Source organism: Nanorana parkeri, unplaced genomic scaffold (assembly GCF_000935625.1).
Source record: "Nanorana parkeri isolate BGI_ZX_2015 unplaced genomic scaffold, ASM93562v1 scaffold478, whole genome shotgun sequence".
NCBI lineage: Eukaryota > Metazoa > Chordata > Amphibia > Anura > Dicroglossidae > Nanorana > Nanorana parkeri.
Window position 1 is genome coordinate 357,011 of NW_017306746.1, and position 18,603 is coordinate 375,613.

Genomic DNA, 18,603 nt, shown 5'->3' on the forward strand with positions numbered 1-18,603 from the left:
GGGGGGGTGGGGGGGGGGAGAGAAGCTTGAGCACTAGAGATTCACAGGTTCTACACATCTTGTACTTACCAAGTATGAAGGATATACATTTTTCATGTAGCAGCATTAAAGTCAGTCATTGCATTTCAAACACTGACACCAAGTGTCCCTGGCCTCATTGAATCCTTACCTTCCTTGACATGTGATTGTAAGGTCCACTGTATTTTCAAGCCCGGCTGAAATAACTGGCTCCACTTGCACAATTTGTACACTTTCAATGCCCGCTATTGAAAACAGAAATGCATCATTAAGATCAGACCCACAAAACGTGAGGGAAACATTTATCTCAAAGACTTACAGACAATATCCAGGTCAGCTGCAAATGTTCCATAACGATAAAGCAAACAGCCTACAAGAGGTCCTTCTGGTGCCTGACGCTTGGCAAGCAGCAACACTTCATTAGCATCGGTGGCTGTTACAGCTTCATTTGACACAACTTCTGTTGTAGCTGGAGAGGTTACAAAATGCAAATCAGCAAAGCAGTCTTTGGACCAGTTAACCTACCATACAGTCATAAACCTGTGTGCAGATCATATTAAAAAAGTTAGAGGTAAAAACACAAAACTTTGGTCATCTCCCCCTACTAAACTATCACAATTTCAAAAAGACTGTTTGGTCTGCAGGAGTCCCCTACATAAAAATAAAACAATGTTGGTGCCTCATTTAGCCCAGAAAAGCAGGTAACTTTTCAGGACACCCATTCTATTATCCAATGTCTTCACAGGTGCTGGTGTTGCAGGGTCGTACCACTTTGTTTTAAAATTTAGTAATCCGTCCAAAGGACTTTTTCCCCCCACATTTTCTTCCAATAGCTGACCAATGTGTAGTCTCAGTACCAGACCCTGGAAAGGTCAAGTAGCATGAAGCTTCCATTGGCAATTTACTCACAAGTGCCATCTTCCCCACATGGCATGGGTATGCTGCATCATGCAAGACTTTTTATCACTGTAGCAGGTCAGCTTTAAAAATGGAAGTATCTGTGATGACACTAGATCTCCTCTCCCTCTCCCGAGATCATAGGTGTGCTGGGAGTGCCTGGGCACACCCTAACCACCACAAGCTTCAGCCCTCACTTGGAGTGCAAAAGCAGCCAGCAGGGCAAGCTTTGGGGGATGCTACTAGGCACCAGGGTACACGCTTCCATCCTTACCACTTAGTCCTCCAGATGGCCGTTAAGTAGGGTCTCTCCTTTCCACCATCTCTCCCTCAGCTATAGAGGAAAACATTGCTGTATAATGTATTGCTGGGATTTGTAGTTTCCCTAGTTTTGAGTCAGTGGTAGAACCACCCGGGGCACAGCTTTGCAGCTGTGTGACCGGGCACTCCACCACTGTCCTAATAGTCTATTACTTTAGGAGGGGGGACGGGACAAAAATAATATAATGCATGTTTGTACTTTGTGCGCACACCCTAATGGAATGCTATGCACACCTATGCTTTGATACTACACAGGTCTTCTCAATAGAGAGTATGCAGAGATTTAAAACTTAGACACCTACCTTGTTCTGGTACAGCACTAGCTACATTCTGTACAGCCTCAGTAACTGTTGAAGCACCTTCTGTGCCCTCAGCATCTTGAGCTGCATTTTCTTCAGTCTGATCTGGAGCAGCATCGGATGGTACAACTTCTGGCATAACAGATGCTTCACTTGGAATTACTTCTTGGGGAGATTCTGTGCCTTCTTCAGTGACCACAGCTTCTGGCTGAGTTACTGTTACTGCATCCTGGTTAGCTGCAGTGTCTTCTGTGGCCACAACTGTCACAGCTTCCTCATCTGCTGGCAAGGCCTGTTCATTTTCAGCAACAGCAGTGGCAATCACAGAGTCATCTTCTGGTTCCACATTCTCAGCAACATCAGTGGCAATCACAGAGTCGTCTTCTGGTTCCACATTCTCAGCAACAGCAGTGGCAACAGCAGTGGCAATCACAGAGTCCTCTTCTGGTTCCACATTCTCAGCAACAGCCGTGGCAATCACAGAGTCGTCTTCTGGTTCCACATTAACCTCTTCATTTAGGGAAGCCACAGTTACCAAGAGGTTTGCTTCTGTGTCCAGTGTTGTGTTAATGGGGACTGCAGCAGTACTGGGTGCAACTGTAGATAAAACCTAAAGTTATCTGCACAATAATATAAAAACAGATCTATGGTTTCTTGGCCCCACTAAGTGCAAACAAGTTCTGTACACATGTGGTATCCCCATGCATGTCAGGAGCAGAATTAATTTTGGCGATTAGTTGTAGAGGTTTCATTACCATGCCCCAATTTAAAAGGATGTTTGTTACCAATTGGGCCAGGAGTGGTGTATTAACATTTACTACCAAAGGCCCAATTTGTCCTGAACGTGATGGACTGGTGTCTTTTTATCCCATGTAAGGTATAATTCACCTGGACACCCCAAGTAGTTGCAAAGATATGTACTGTTGTACTAATATAAAGTTTGTTTTCATCTTCATAAGGGGTCAAGGATCCTGGCACAAGCATTGCAGTCACTTACAAAATAGGTTAGGGGCTCCCCCAATTTTACCTAAGGTCCCTTTCAGCTGGCATTCCAATCAGGTCCGCCTGTCAGTCTATCAGGCAGATCCGACTGAAGCCCAGTTTTAGTCTATATGCAGTCAGATCTAAAAAAAAAGCAGATGTGTCCATTACATCCAATTACCCCCAACTCTGTCCAGGTGCAGAAAAGCAAACCAAACAGGCAGACCTATCTTGGCAGATCATGGGTACCAAGGTATTTTTTACATCCAACTCCCAATAGACCATAATCAGTCCAGCAAGTTGATTTCCCCCTCCATTGCAAGATAGTGAGGGGGGGGGGGGGGGGGGGGGGGGGGAGCTGGACAGACAGAGGGCGTCACAACAGTGACATCCTTTCTGAATTGCTCTGATCAGCAGGGGATCCACGAGTGTGGACAGCACTAGGTTAGTAATTTACAACCTGCAGATTTGTCATCATATGACACACGTTAATGTAATAACGCCATTGATTTTGTATTCTTGTTCAGTAAGCAAAGGTCTCAAAAAAAATAGCTTTTGGGGTGTTTTCTTTGGGGCAAAAACCTCCATACATCCAACAGTGTTCTGGAAATGCTATATAATGGGTCTACTTTATAAAAGTTTAAAAACAAATTCTTTAAGGTGGGGAAAGGATAGTATAGTGAGCTATAAAAAGGGAGTCTCAGATAGTATACATTGACTTGTCTATTTTGACTTGCCTTGAGACTTTAAAGTATGAAATACAACACATCATACCATAGGGACTGCTTGTAGAACATACCCGTTTGTCTTCCAGCTGTGGTAGCAGTAGCAGCTCCTGTTGAAGGCTCAGGCGGTAGAGCTGTAGAGGTCACCACCTGTACCGTGGTCATCACAGCAGCAGTGCTTCCACATGGAGTGATTGGAATAGAAGCCTGCACAACAACTTTTGCTTTGAATACACCAGGAGTAGTGTATGTATGGGTGACCGCTGTGTTCCGGGTGATAAATGTACCACTCTGATCTCCAAAATCCCAGGAGAAGGAGATATCAGCTGCTTGGAGATAGTTACTTGGGTCATGAACTGCTACAGAGAAGGCCACTGCTCTATTTTGAATAAAGCGCTGGTCCTCCTGGTCCAGATCAAGAACTTGTGATATGGATACAGAAACTGGTATCTGATCTGTGTGAAATAGGAATACAAAGAAAGACAATGTTACAAATCTTGCAAGATTTACATAGGCAGAAAGTCTACAAGAAACAAAAAGTAATGGACCGCACCATATGTTTATTACCAACCAACAGTTTTAGTAGGGAACTAGTTTGGATTGCTGAAGATGTATTGCAGGTACTTTGGGACTGGTTTAATGAAAATGTACTTGCTAGATACTGTGGGTTGTACTTTGCTACAAAGTCATGCTCTGACAACCCAAAAACTAACATGAAAGGATGCCTATACCTTAATACAGTGGTTCTCAACCTGTGGGTCGGGACCCCCTCAGGGGTCGAATGACAATTTGCCAGGGGTCGCCTAGTGGCTCTTGGCCACCGGGAGAGAGAGAGACACTTCTCCCGGAAAGGTCGGGACCTTTCTCTGCTCTGTTTTTTTTTTTTTTAATCGGGGGCCGCCGTAAGTTAGAGAAAAAAAAAGTTCTCCATCAGGTCCCCTTCTAGTGATTGACAGCAGCAGAGGGCGGGTGCAATATGTATGTATTCAAGCAAAAAAAATATGTAAAAACACACCTCTAGCTATGCATTCCATGTTCCCGGTCCGCAGCTGCAGAGATCAGGAAATGTCTCAGTGCCTGTGATTGGCACTGCGCGCTGTCAGCTTCCTGGCGGGCTCGGCACTTGGAGCTGCGAACACGCCCGAGCCCATCACTATCAGTGACAGTACTGCTGAGTATGTACCTCATACGTTATATAGCCACAGACTTTAAATCCAATTCTTCTAGTTCCAGCTGCAGAGCCCGGTCCTGTCTTTGCCTATAGCAGTGGTTCTCAACCTGTGGGTCGCTGTGCAAGGTGAGAGTCCTCCTCAGCTCTCTCCTAGCGCAGCAGTGTCAGTTCTCCTGCCACGCCTGCAGATGTCGCGTCATCCCTAAATTTTACCTTTGGGGGTCACCACAACTTGGCAAATGTTACTAAGGGGTCCCGGCCCTAGAAAGGTTGAGAACCACTGCCTTAATATGTAGTATTAAAGTGACAGATTTTTTAACATAAACCAATACTGTAATGTGCGCCTTACTGTAATCCATGGTAGTTTTTCCTTCTTTGCTGCTCTTCCTTTTAAATCTGTATCTGTTCTCATGCTGGGCAGAATGTCTGTTTTGCAGCAGACTGCCTTGTCTCTGGAATGGCTACATGGTGTCTGTAGGTTTGCAACCTGAGCCAGCACTACAGGAAGAGGCACTCAGCTGCAAAGGGAAGTTCTCCCCAAGCATGAGAAGACATGAGGATTTAAAAGAAAGAGCAGCAAAGAGAAGGGAAACAACCATGGATTACAGTAAGGCACACATTACAGTATTGTTTATGTTAAAAAATCTGAGGGTTTAATGTCACTAAGCTTTGATGCAGCTGAAAAGGGTGTCCATTTACATTGACATTTCAAGCAGAACCTAAAGCAAACCTAAGGCAAACAGCCCGTGCCAAATGCAGTCCCAGGTTTCTAGACTTCAGCACATAGCAAATCTGTGGTGAACTACTTTCCTAAACAAAATAAGTGCATGCAGCCAATAGCTTTCAGTAATTTTAGGGGTGCACTTGCAACAAGGGTGTTTGTCAGCACCCGATCCACCTCACTTGGATCAGGTCTGCCACACCAACAATGAAAACTACTGTTGGAGGGTCAGTGGAGCTTTAGAACTGCTCATACTGGACAGGTGTATATTGTAAACAAGACTTGATCTTTTTGGGTCATTACAAAAACCCGATATAAGCAAGAACTTAAGTTTAATCTAGTTCATTAGTGGGGTAAAATCATCCTGGTTAAACTACAATTCTACTTACCAGTGATTACAAACTGAGAGGTGCTGCTGCCAATAGGTATAAACTTTTGTCGCCCACGATAATGGTACACAACCACTTCCATTGTGTATGAGCCAAGGGGAATGTCATCTGTATCCACTGTTAGATTGGAGGAGGGACCATCTACTACCTGCCAGTACTTCCCTGTGGGGGAGAAACCCATACATAGTTAACTGGGAAAGAGGGTGGGGGAGAGAAGGGGAAAAAAATATATATATTTCTAACCCCATGCTTGCCAAACGTAAACAAACTTGCTGCGCCTTTTGTCAGAATCACGTGGGAATGGACTGCCATCTGGAAATGTACACTCAGAACCTTCTGTTCCCTCATCAGGGTAAATGGGAGCCCAGGTACCTATGTTACAAGGAGAGGTTATAAAGTCTTGGTGTACAGTTAGCAAATCTAAAACTCAATAGCAAACAGTTATCCCTTCTATAAGGGTTTGTCCCCCAGTCCATCTTCTCTACCACAGAGTTCAATACACTGCCACATACACCCCCCCAAAAAAAATATCTCCCCATCAAAAGAACTAGTATGAAGCAAGCAGATAGTTCTATTCCATCTCCAGGCATACTGGCCTAGTGACCTTACTTAATACAGTCTTCGCTCTGACTAGATTCCTCAGATTTGTTTAAAAAAAAACAATGACAAGGGAGATTCTCAGCTAACAATTAAATGCCAGGCTACAATTATAGTTCCAGGGACCCAATCATCAAAACTCTCATGCCTACCCTTCCTATCCATTTTCTCTCCCTCTCCTTCAGTCCCCCCATTCCTTCTCACATCTGATGCATTTCTCTATTGCCCGTTGTCCTGATGAGACATATTTAATCTGCTGGCCCTTTCTCCCACACTATTGACTTGCATCCGACATCTTTTACTTTTCTTTGCCGTCAGTCCTAACCATGGTACATCCAAAATGCCTTCTTATAAAGGTACGGTTAATATACCACATATAATCGAGAGGATGTGTTCCTATTTGAGCTGACAGTATGACAAATAAAAATTGCCTTTCAAAATAATAAAACAAGATTTAGGAAGTCCAGCAACATATTGCATTTTACTGGAAAAAAAAATAATTAAAAATGCAGGCTCCAGGAGAGTCATTCTAATTGACTACTTTTTCAAGTGAGTCTACCTCAAAGCAAGTAAAACAGTAATGAAATGTAGAAGTTGAAACTTTTTTGGAATAGAGCAAGGACAGTGGAACATATGTGTGGTTTTGTACAGCAATGCATGTTGGAGGGGCGTGTGGATAGTTAAGCCCTCACCTGGGAACTCTCCTCACTTAGGAAATCTCACTGTTTTATGGCAGTCTCCAGGTTTCTTGTGACCAATATCTGCCAACTCCTGTCTTGAATACTTTCTGGGTTGGTGGCCCACCAAGTAGTTTAGTATAGAACTGGATGACATTCTATGACCAACATCTTTAAAAGCCAATAGGTCTTCCATACCTGTTCTCCCAAGTTTACCAGAGATGACGTTCCTGTTCCCCAACAGGTGATTTTTCTATTTATATGGTAGGTTTGTTTATACTTGCCATTGTCAGTGCGGTTATTGTTCCAGATAACCTGTCCATCAGGCAGCACTGTCTGATTCTGCGGGAAGTTTAGCTGGATGAAGAAGGTGGCCTTGGCACCAGTCAAAGTTGGGGCATCATTACGGAGGCTGAAGGTCACTTGACCTCCTAAATGAAGCAAGATGTTTTTTTAATTAGAAACACTTAAGGCATTCTGTGTTACAAAATTAAGTTTTCAGAACTTCGCTCGCAGAGGAGACTGGACCATCAAGAGAGACTCCATCCTTCCATTAAGAGCCAGGCCATTAACATTACAACATTAAATGGATTTAGTAGATCTTTGGATCAGTGGTATAAATAAAATCTCACAATGACACATACTATGTTGGAGTCTGGCTGTCTCACCTTTCCAACAGTCCCTTTTCTGGGCTTCACTGCCTTTCCAGATGGGGTACATCTGACTGTTCCATGACCTGAAGGGAGGGCGCTTGTTATTCTGCACCTCTTGTTTGCTTTGCTGAACCCTACTCCGTGACCCTGTAATAAACAGCATACGTAGTGTCCTGTACTGAATTTCAGTTTAATCAGGAGATATTTTCTCACACACTTTGATACATTTGCAGTTCAGCAGTCACATGCTAGCACACAAATTCCATTGATTCAGACTATGGTCCGACCCCACCTTTTCCGTCAGACTTCTTGGCTTAAGAGCCCCTGGAATCAGCATGTGATGTGCATACTGGAATCGTGCTGAGGGGCTCCAGGCAGAGATGGGTCACACGGCCATTCAATCCCTCTTGGAATGCTACATGTGACACTCAGCTGAGGCATCTGACCTGATGCTGTCTGGAACAGTAGAGATGATGGCACTGCCGACCCCATACTGCCCTCCTCCATGTAAGCTTACAGTTGGAAAGCCAGAATTAGGTTACTCCAAATAACAAAGGAACAGTACTAGCATCCAAATATTTATTATTGATGTGTTATCAGGCTGCAAAGTGCCACATGCAAGGAAAGTGGTACCGAGAGAAATAGGCTGCCACTTCAGATCGTTACTCTGAAAATGTTAGTCATCTGGCTGTCTTTTGCTCAGACTTGCGAATCAGAAGTTTTGATCTGCATTAATACTTAGGGTAGGTTACTTAAAATACTGAAACCAGGCAGCAAGGCAACTACAATTTTCAGAAGGTAAACAATAACAGCCTTCATATTTTAGTATAGCTTTCATTTAGTCAATAAATCTTGGTTCTGTACACTTTAATAAAGGTTATAATAACCAAACTGTATAAACATGTTCAGCATGTCATGTAACCTTTACTATATTAACATAATCTGGAAGAGATTTAGCAGTTCCCCCTTAGGACACCAGCAAGGGTTCATGATTCAGAGAAGCCTAGAACCATGCGATTCTGAAGGGCTGTATGCAAGATCAGATAACCTTGTGGAGAAGAGACGACGACATCTAAAATTCACAAGTGTGCTTGTCAATTATTAAAAACACTTTATAGTCTCACTTTTATCTCACTCAAGTCTTGACCCCCCCCACACCAGGTCCCCTCTGACCAGCACGAGCTGTGAAATTCAATTTTCACTACCTATAGACACCCAAGATTTCTGTAGTGGAGGAAATCTCCTTAGCTCACCATTGAGAAGACCTCAGTCTCTACCTGAAGACAGCCAATGACAACTGTAGTGAAGAAAGGCTCCTTGGCACACAAGCGTGCAATATTTCATGCATGTTTAGAGACTTGGGAATCAGAGCATAGTGATCCTAGACACTGCACCACCACAAAATCCCTTCCCGTCAGAAGACAGGCATTCATATATCTGCCCCGATTGGCAAGGCCAAGTATAGGTGTATGGTTGAGCAAGGGGAAAATGTTGCTGTTCCATCAAACAGCCACCAGATCCTGGTACATTTCATTTTAAAGACTCAGTTTGAGATTTATGGGTGCACATATGCCACAGCCAAGTGCTCTAAACTGCACTTTTATCTAGGCATTGTTTAATCAAAAACAGCAAGTTCATCTAAACATTTCCATCCTCTTGCCTTCCATTTGCAAATGTCAATTCTAGTACTAGTTTTTCTTAAAAGGCCCTTAGCATTTAGAAAATTGCTCATACTGGATAGTATATTAATGGGTCAGTCCACCCAGAAGTAGTATTTAGTTACAGGTGGAGATTTGTTTAGCCCTTTAGCTTCTTATACTTCTTAGATACTTAAGAGTGACACTGCTTTGTCATAACAGAACCTTATCTTAGAGTTATGCATGTCCATGCTCCATAATAGACGAGCGAGAGCGAACGAGCGATCATAAGTGTTGTATGCCCCCGCCCCAAAAATAAAAAAAAAGTTGAACGTCACCAGCTGTCCACCTCAAACAATAACGGCCATACTATGATTATTTTTCTTCGTGCGTATTCTATACAAAAGAAACTTTTCATTCTGCATGTTCCAGAACCCTAAACTTTATACAACATGGTAACATTTGAGGTGTGTATTTCCTCCCCAATTCTATTTATTGCATATTTTAACTTGTATAGTTTGGGTGCATACAAACACAAGGGGGGAAAAAAAATAAAAATGTGTCCTTACAGTGCAGCTTTTCACATTACCAATCATAGTGCTACTTGAAAAAAAATCCTGGACCCGGAGAAAGGAAAAAAAAAAAAAGTTATTCATCGTTCTATACTCACTGTTCTGAGCCTCTATGCCAGCAAACAGCATCCAGAGAACAGCCAAATTCCAGGCTCCTCGCATCCTGTCTCGTTCAGTCAGTCTTACCTCCCAACCAGGACTCCAGCAAAGTGAAAGAAACAATAAAAGGTCCCTATAAAATATCCAACAGGCACTTATTAGCATAGTCACACCTCTTCATCTCATAAGCCACAATACACACAGTGGACAGTTGACCCCCCCAGGCAAGATATTCCATGTGATTTTCTCCATAAATCATGTGTAATACTTATGTAAACCAAACCAATATATAGATTATCTTCCTGCACATGACAAACCAGTTGTAAAAAAAGGCACCTAATAAAAAGGTCAGCCATAGACCAGTAGATATGACAAATTATCACTGGTCAGCTATAAATTGTACTCTATAGGGAGCTGCTGCAACAGTCACCACCTACCATTACAGGAAGCCAGTGCTGGGAGAGAACAGGCTACATTGCTGACCTCGCCATTCAACAATGCTACTTGCCTGGCTGACATGCAGATTTTCTGGCTTTAATATGCCAAGCCACCAACCGAGGACAAGTACACAGCCCAGTAGTCAGAGTCTTTCCCTCTCATACAATTGGCATAGTCATAAGGTCAGCACCATTGATCTACATATATCAAAAAACAAGTTCCTTTAAAAGGAGCTAGTTGAGAGACGTATGGAATTTCAAATTGCCTGAAAGTCATGCTAATCCAGTGGCTTCAACATTATGGGCAGATTTATAAATCTTCTGCCCAACATATATCTCGGTGAATGCCATTCACATGGTCAATACTGCCACTAGATGGCGCTGAGAAGCGCATAAATTTCCTATGCTCCCTACCGCCATCTAGTGGTGATAGAGCCACACCAACAGCATCCACCCAGCTATAAGATGGGCAGACAAGTTATGATTCTGCCCCTCTGAGGTCACATACGTACAAAAGGCAAGCAGATCAGTTCTGACTTTGCTCAATTATACCTGTGTACCCTACATGCTGCAATTCGAATGACTGTTTATGCATGCAAGATTTACCTAGATTAAAGAGGAAGTCCAGGCAAACTACTTAGAGCTCATAGGTCAAAGACACATTTACGGTCTAGCTACCAAAGAAATGCCATTGTGGCTAGACATTCTTGTAGCACACACCTTGCTAATCATGATAATCACATTTTAGGAAACAGTCTCAGACTTGTGTGCTGCAGTAACGCGCACATTGCACCATATAAGCATGGTTGTTGGCCAGCAAACATGACATTAGCAATAAATGGGCCATCTTAAATTGCATTAGTTAGGGCAGTGCAAAAGACCATAAATCACAAACCTTTACTAGGCAAAAGCAGGAATTATTGAATTCCAACTGCATATTACAGGTTCACCCAAAATTTCACTTAAACCCAATTGAAAGGCACTTGATTTTTACTGCGCACACAACTCGATAGCTGAAAATAGGGACCTCATACAGCTGATGCTTTGAACACAAGTAAAAACCATACAAACAAATAAAAGAATTTGTCTCAGTCCAACTTTTGCATAAAACAAGATGTTGGCCATCCAAAGATGACAGTAGCTGTTACTAAGTGCACATAGCTGCATGAGTATGGAGAACAAAGGGATTGTATCAGCCAGCATTCCTGTGGTCCTAAAAATGTACCTCTGTAGATCTTTACTTCAGAAACCAAAAAAATTAATAACTAGAGACAACACAAAACCTAAATGTCTGAAAGCCAGAGAAACTCCAGAGAAGGGACATGCAACTCCCAAAATAGAAATCACTGTATAGAACACACTAAACACAAGTTTCTATTTATAGGGATGGGGGGGACCAAAAAAGAATTTTACAAACACAAAATGGAGATGATCACAATTACACTCACTGGTATAAGCTATAAAAAAATGAATTATTGGAAGTTAAATACAAAATCTCTGCAAACCCTCCAGGTTTTGTTGTTGTGCTTCTTCCCCCCCCAAAAGACTTACCCTGCGAGTGGTCTAAAACATCTAGCACAGTGTGCCTGATTTATAGTCAGGCCTCAGATTCCAGACCTGCATCACCTGCTCTTTTACACTTCATTAGACTAGACTGCTAATGAAAGGCTCTGGTCCTAAAGTCACATGATTAGAGGTCACATGATCCTTTGATGTCTCTGAACTGTGACCTGCTCAGATCTATAATCTCTGCACTTCATTCTTTTATTTTTAGAATATTATGAATAGAAATAAAAAGTATGAATAATAATTAAAATATATATATATATATATAATGTATGTATAGAGAGAGAAAAGATAACAGAACAAACAGAAACCTAACAAAAGATAACTGTGAAAATAAAGCCATCATAATAATGGATAATGTATTCAAATAATAATAATAATGCTGCAACATAGAGTCAAATAAAACAGGATAGACGGCTGACACTCATTTTATTCCTCATGCATCAATATATTAGACAACCGCAGACAAGTTTCTGGCTTACACAGCCTTAGTGATACATTTAAATAGCACAGCTGCCAACACCTCCTGGTATGTAGGGTTAGTCCTTGCGTTTCATGATGTGTACTTGGAACTGTCCCTTGGAACTGTCCCTTGTTTTTAGGACTGACTAATTCTGCCTTCATATCTCTTATGTGCATGTTGGATTCAGATCAGTTTATGTACTCAGGGATTCATTTATAAATGTGTAAGCTGAGCTCCAGACAAACGGCTAAATACAAACATAAGATACAAAAATGACAATTGTTTTATTTCTGTCCTCCTAGTTCTGAGATTTACACAGCTCTGCCATGCAGCACAGACCTGCCTAGCAGGAGAGGAGACCTGATTTTTCTTTGCCGCAGTTCAGTAACAATTACACAGGTCTCCTTCACCACCCCCAGCCTGTGACTGGAGGGAGAAAGGTGAAGCAGTAGACTGATGAGCTCATCTCTTTGTCACGGTGCTCTCTTCTCCTGTCAGCATGCTCCTTGCCCTGCAGCACAACTGACTATCCCCTTGTGCTGCTTCTCTTACCCCCCAGTCTGAGCTTTGCTGTACAGGGAGTGCAAAAGCCTGATGCCAAGCCAAATTCAAAGCCTACAAGACTTTTATTTGTGCCTGGAGTTCAGCTTTAACTAAGTCAGCATATAGAAAAGAACACCCTAAGTAACTTGGCTTTATAATGTAACATTCTCATGGAGAATAAAGGTTTTGATGAGTGGTAGGGCCCATTTGCACTTGGGCACTGTGGCAACGCACATTACCAAAATGCAGGACAATGCACCTGTTCTAGCTGCAGAGAATTGCAGTGCATTCCCTTGTAAATGGCACCCCAAAGCATTGTAGAGTAGAGCTCAACGCACCGCAGCATAACACAACGCATACACTGTGCCTTGCATTACTTTCTCCATTGTGGTTCTTCAGCAGCCCATTCATAATGAATAGGCTGACTTAACGCACATTTAAACATGCCATGACAAGTGTTAACACGTGTGATTTAACGCACTGTAATGGGAGACATAACCGTGAAGAGGTCCTTAAAGTGGAACGGGACTCACCTGCCTGTTTGCTCCTTATATGATGGAAGAACAAGGCTGCCCCTGGCAGCTCTGTCCACAGGGGTCTTCCAGGGGCCATGTTACTCATCCCCATTGGGTAGACATGTGCGATTTGTTTCGTTACAAATCGAAATTCGTACGAATTTTCCTGAAATTCCATTTACAGAATTCGTATTTCGGATAAAAAAAACAACTACCACTCCAATATTAACAAAAGGTATTTTGCTTTTTAACTTCATCATAACGAATGTTCGTAACGTTACGAAAATATACCCGCCACTAACGAAAATTCGTATTTCGTCCGAATCCGAATCCGAATTGAGTTCAGTTACGAATTACGAAATACGAATTAACGGATATTCCGAAACTAATCGAAACAGAACAAATTTTTTGACGGCGCACAAGTCTACCATTGGGTGACCAATTCTGATGCTCATGTGCACAGGAGTTACACCATCCCTGACACCAGGCTGTATTACAGATGCTGGGGTGTACACTGCACTGCACATGCACTGTAGGCAGTGTATAGTTACAGTTATTGTATACTCATTTAACATTTGCTAGTATAAAGGGGAAAGGCACTTCTGCTGAAAAAAAAAAAGCTATTTTCTAGCAATTTTTAAAGTGTATTTCCACTTTTGCAGCCAAATTGGGTTAGCACCTACTTTATATTTGTTACATGTTCCCATTCAGCATTACTGAGCTCTCTGCCCGACCACTGCAGCTGTCACACAAACACGCAAAGCGGCCGAGGACTTACTGTATACTGTGGGTGGGTGGACAGCAGGCACTGGGCGGATTCTATAGCCAATAGCCAGCCTGCTATTGGTTATGGAATCCACCCACTGCCTCTTGTGAATCAACAGCAGAGTGGACCTGATGGGGAACTAATCCCTCAGCATCCCCATTAGACTCCGCCCACTTAGCCGAATCATTGTTTCCTCAGAGGCTGTTAGCTGTGCAGCCAAAGGTGTCTTAGCAGCCTGCGTCTCAGCCCTAGCCCCATTCAGCTGCTGTAGATTCCCCAGCTAGCAGCTGAATGTAAACAAAGGGGTGGGGAATGCTGACTGATATCATGATGTCAGCCAGCATCCCCAGCTCCTTTGTTTACATTCAGCTGCTGGCTGGGGAATCTCCTGGCTGGCTGATGGCCTGGTGTCCAAGCAAACAATATATGTCAAGCTTTGAGATTCCTGACATCTTCCAGTACATACATGCCCCACTCTGACCACTGGCGTTTCTCTGTATGCCAGATCAGAGTTGGTCTTAATCATTACCAGTTTTCCAATCTGTAAACTGGCAATAATTATTTTTTAATCTGTCACAGCCATAGTGGCACTTATAAGAACTATCTGAATGTCTTGCAAGTGTCAGTAAAGGTACCGAAACTGGTGACAAAGCCTTTCTGAATTTGGAGCAGGACTATTAAATGTGTCATACAAGCCATTATGGAATTCCTCCCAATGAATAGAATGTACTAAGACTTGAGCAAATAAAATCTGGAGCAGCTGTGCATGACAACCGATCAGAATCCAGCTTTCATTTTCAAAACATAACTATTGAAGCTGAAGATAGAATCGGATTTGTAACTATGGACAACCGCTCCAGACTCTGTCTGCTCCAGTGTTAGTAAATCCCCCCCTATTGTGTTTTAATGCAGTGTCTCTGAATCTTGTACCTCCAGTCTGTCCTATAGCTTTGCACTGCCATCATTTCAAAGCCGTAAAATCCGCTCATACAGCCCTATGTATATTCCTGCTCCAAGCAAACAGCTAAAAAGGTAAGACATGTTTTTTTTTAAACATATTTTATAGGTATGATTATTTTTAGGTATGATCTGAATGTGAACTCAAAACAAACATATAGGGGGAGTTTCTCACATTTGACTGCAAAAGTGGTAATACACTATGGGGTCTATTTATAACCAATTCGCAGAGCCTCTCACCATACGAATTTTTCTATATGTTTGTTCTGAGTGAATAGACACAAAAAAAACAACGTTCTTGATAAGTTTTCTTTTCAGGTCGAATGTATGTAAATACTTATTTCCTATGCTCCTCCGCTCCATCTGGTGGCCAAAATGCAGTATTACATTACATACATTTGATAGGAAAAGTAATTACATCTACAAATGTTAATTTTTGTGTCTATTCACACAGAATGAACGTTCAGAAGATTCGTAGGGCGAATGGCTTTGCAAATTAGTAAAAAAAAGACCCCTTTATTTTCCTCTCTAAAAAAAAACTATGTCCCAACTTTTTTTGCTGTAGTTCTCTTTAGGGTCACAGGAGGACATACACTAATGTCCTCCTGTGACCCAAAGCACAGCATATAGCGGGCTATTGACCTGAGAAAGGAAGCTTTACAGACCTTTCAAATAGTACGTCTCCTAGCTCAAAATGCGCACACTAAACTGATATCTCAGTATTATCCCTTCCTCTTTTGTCCAAACATGTCTAGACTGGAGAAAGTTAGGAATAAATGGTAAAATGACATCCCTCCCCTATGCAGTACGACATTCTTGTTTAGAGGTCTTTCACAGAAGTTCAAAAAAACTTGGCCAGTATGCAGAGCGCCAACCTCTACGGCCCCGTTCACATGTAGCGACGTATCACGCGATTTCCGCCGCGATATCGCGCATTTTTGCCGCGCGATATCGCGAGAAGTCGCCGGCCAATGCTATTCAATGGAGCTGTCTTAACTCCATGTCGCGCGTCGCTCGTCGCGGTCGCAAGTCGCGGTCGCAAGTCGCTTCTACCGGACCCTTTTTTCGGCGGATTTTGCATTCACTAAAAATCACATCAGCATCCAGCTTTGCATGTTGATATGAAATCATCTTACATTCATTGGTTAAATAAACATATTTTGCTTTTACTTATAATTATTGTTTTTCCACTTCCTATTCCTTTTGGTCATTAGTGATGTAATCTGTGCCCAAGCATTTCATCATCAGTAGAGCATTGCTGGGAAATCTCATCTGTAATCTTGCAAGATCTCAGGGAAAGGCATTTTCCTCCAATGAGATGATGTGTATGGTCACATGATCTAGTCACATGTACCAGAGTTCCAGGAAGTAAAGGGAGATATATTATTCTGCCCTTAGTAAAAATGTCCACTGTGAGAAGAATTGGGAGGAAAAGAGAAATAATGGATGCAAAGAATACAAAGCCGGCAATTATGTAGAAGTATGTGTTTGCGGATTGTCATCACTAGACATTCCTAAAGTTGTTATTTTGAAGATAAGGGTAAAGTTCCTCTTTAAGCCATCCCATTAGTTATACCATCATAGCTAATAAAAGACAGTCAAATATAGCAGGGTTAGCAAGAGACACATTTTATTGCTATACATGTCATACAATAAACATCCAAGTGTTTGTATTTTGGTTATTGCATGTCCTGTTTGCACTCATTGCACTTAGTACGGATTATCTGATTCACATTTTAGATAGTATATGTAAATATTGTGTACCTTTTGTATTAGGCAGATCAAAATAACAATTAGTATACAAAAAAAATAGAAAACATATGACACAACTGGTCTCTTTCTAGCGAATTACCCCTACCAAAACACAATGACCAGGTAAGGAGGGCATAAGTCACAGAAGAAATTCAAGAAGCAAGGGAATCAGCATATCAGGGATCTATAGCCGAGATGAACTCATGATTCCAGGATCCTGCAAGGAAGTCTTTCACTATGCAATTGGAGAAAGCTCCACGCTAATACTAGACACAGACAGGGTTATTCACAAAGGGTGAAGAGTTTGGAGAAGACAGGGGAAGTGAACAATCTAGGACAACATAGCTGAACTGGAAAGTGAGCTGAATAGGAGAATGTTTCCAAACCTAGATTGTTCACTTCTCCTGCCTTCTCCAAACTCTTCTCCCTTTTGTGAATAACCCTGTCTGAGTACAAAAGCTTCAGGTTTTGAAGAGAGTTCATTGTTGGGCCCCCTTTACAATATGTTGTGTTAAAACAAAGCCTTATTGTGTTGCGTAAAACAGCCCATTGAGGATGTACCGGTGGAATACCTTAACACACTAAATACCAAACATGTAAATGCATAGTATTTGCATTGTGGGGTGCTGCCGTGTGGGTGCGTTTCTTGCTACTCTATAATGTTTGCAAAAAAATGAAATACAGCACACCAGGAAGGAACTTTTCTTTATTCAATTACTGCTGGCAGTAACAGCCTCTGACACCATTTTTCAGCACAACACAGCATTTCCTTCAGCATATAAAGTATAGAGACACTCTGTGAGAAGAAGCTGTGCAGTATCTGTTTCTGCAAGCTGTGACTGAATAACAAAGGTTTCTGCATCCTGGTGAGAGCGGTATTGTCTTTGCAAGTTAAAAGTTTCAAGGCCCATTCATTGCATTAATCGTGTGTTACTGGTGCATTTGAATGGTACCCCAATGCATCTCCCAGCTATCGAGCTCTGCAATGCAGCACAATGCATGGTACAGCAATATCATGCGTTGCGGTGGAAAAAAGTACATGCAAGTTCACGTGAGACGTGAAACTCACATGGAGCAGCATTACCATGAATAAACATATCACATCGATATGGTGCATTGTGGTAATGCATGTTTTACTGCGTGTTACTGTAATGCACCAATGACAACCCCAGTACATTTATGTATAAGTTTTATGTATTTATACATGGTAATCATATCCGTCCTTAACTGCCTCTTCTTAGGGGAGAACAAATTCACCATAAAAATGATCATCTTTTCACAACAATCCTTAAAGTGCCAAAGAAGAGGAATTCCATTTCATGGATGTAGGCAGATGTGTTTGTCACCATCTGGAATGACGACAGATCCAAGCACCTGTTATGGGTTTTCCGTGGCCAAGGTCTCCAAGCTTCTATGAGCTGTCATCACATGGATCCGAGAAACTATATCCTACATATATAAAAAGGAAGAACTTCCACCCCCCTGAGGTTTTGCAGGCCCACTCAACAAGGAATTTGGCAGAGAGAGCTTTTGCCACTTTTGACCAAATCTGTATAGTTAAAGGAGAACTATGGGGTCAGTGTTTTCCCCCATAGTTCTCCTTAGGGTAACGGGAGGACACAAACTAGCGTCCTCCCGTTACCCTAAGCTCAGTATACCGCGAGCTACAGCTCGCGGTATACTGAGACGCCGCAGCCGCAGCCGGAGCGGACGTCGAGATCCGCCCAGCTGCGTGAGTGACAGCTGGCTCTGCCTATCTAGAGGCAGAGCCAGCTGTAGCCGCCCCCTCCCCCGTCCGTTCCGCCCGTCAGCGCTGGTGGATCGGAGCGGGGGGGGGGGGATGCAGC

The 18,603-nt window shown here is 42.5% G+C and overlaps 1 protein-coding gene across 1 annotated transcript in view; it reads right to left on the bottom strand.

Moving 5' to 3' along the window:
* The window catches only part of PMEL (premelanosome protein), a 13,911-nt gene extending 2,044 nt beyond the window's left edge, over window positions 1-11,867 (bottom strand). Inside the window, exons 1-10 of the mRNA XM_018560775.1 lie at window positions 11,821-11,867; window positions 9,757-9,890; window positions 7,465-7,596; window positions 7,081-7,227; window positions 5,766-5,894; window positions 5,523-5,684; window positions 3,316-3,696; window positions 1,539-2,132; window positions 338-487; window positions 170-263 (exon numbers count right to left, since the gene is read on the bottom strand). Of these exons, the coding sequence (XP_018416277.1) occupies window positions 170-263; window positions 338-487; window positions 1,539-2,132; window positions 3,316-3,696; window positions 5,523-5,684; window positions 5,766-5,894; window positions 7,081-7,227; window positions 7,465-7,596; window positions 9,757-9,820 (1,853 nt within the window). The 5' untranslated portion in view covers window positions 9,821-9,890; window positions 11,821-11,867. The remainder of the gene's footprint in view (window positions 1-169; window positions 264-337; window positions 488-1,538; window positions 2,133-3,315; window positions 3,697-5,522; window positions 5,685-5,765; window positions 5,895-7,080; window positions 7,228-7,464; window positions 7,597-9,756; window positions 9,891-11,820) is intronic.
* Window positions 11,868-18,603: the final 6,736 nt, after the last annotated feature.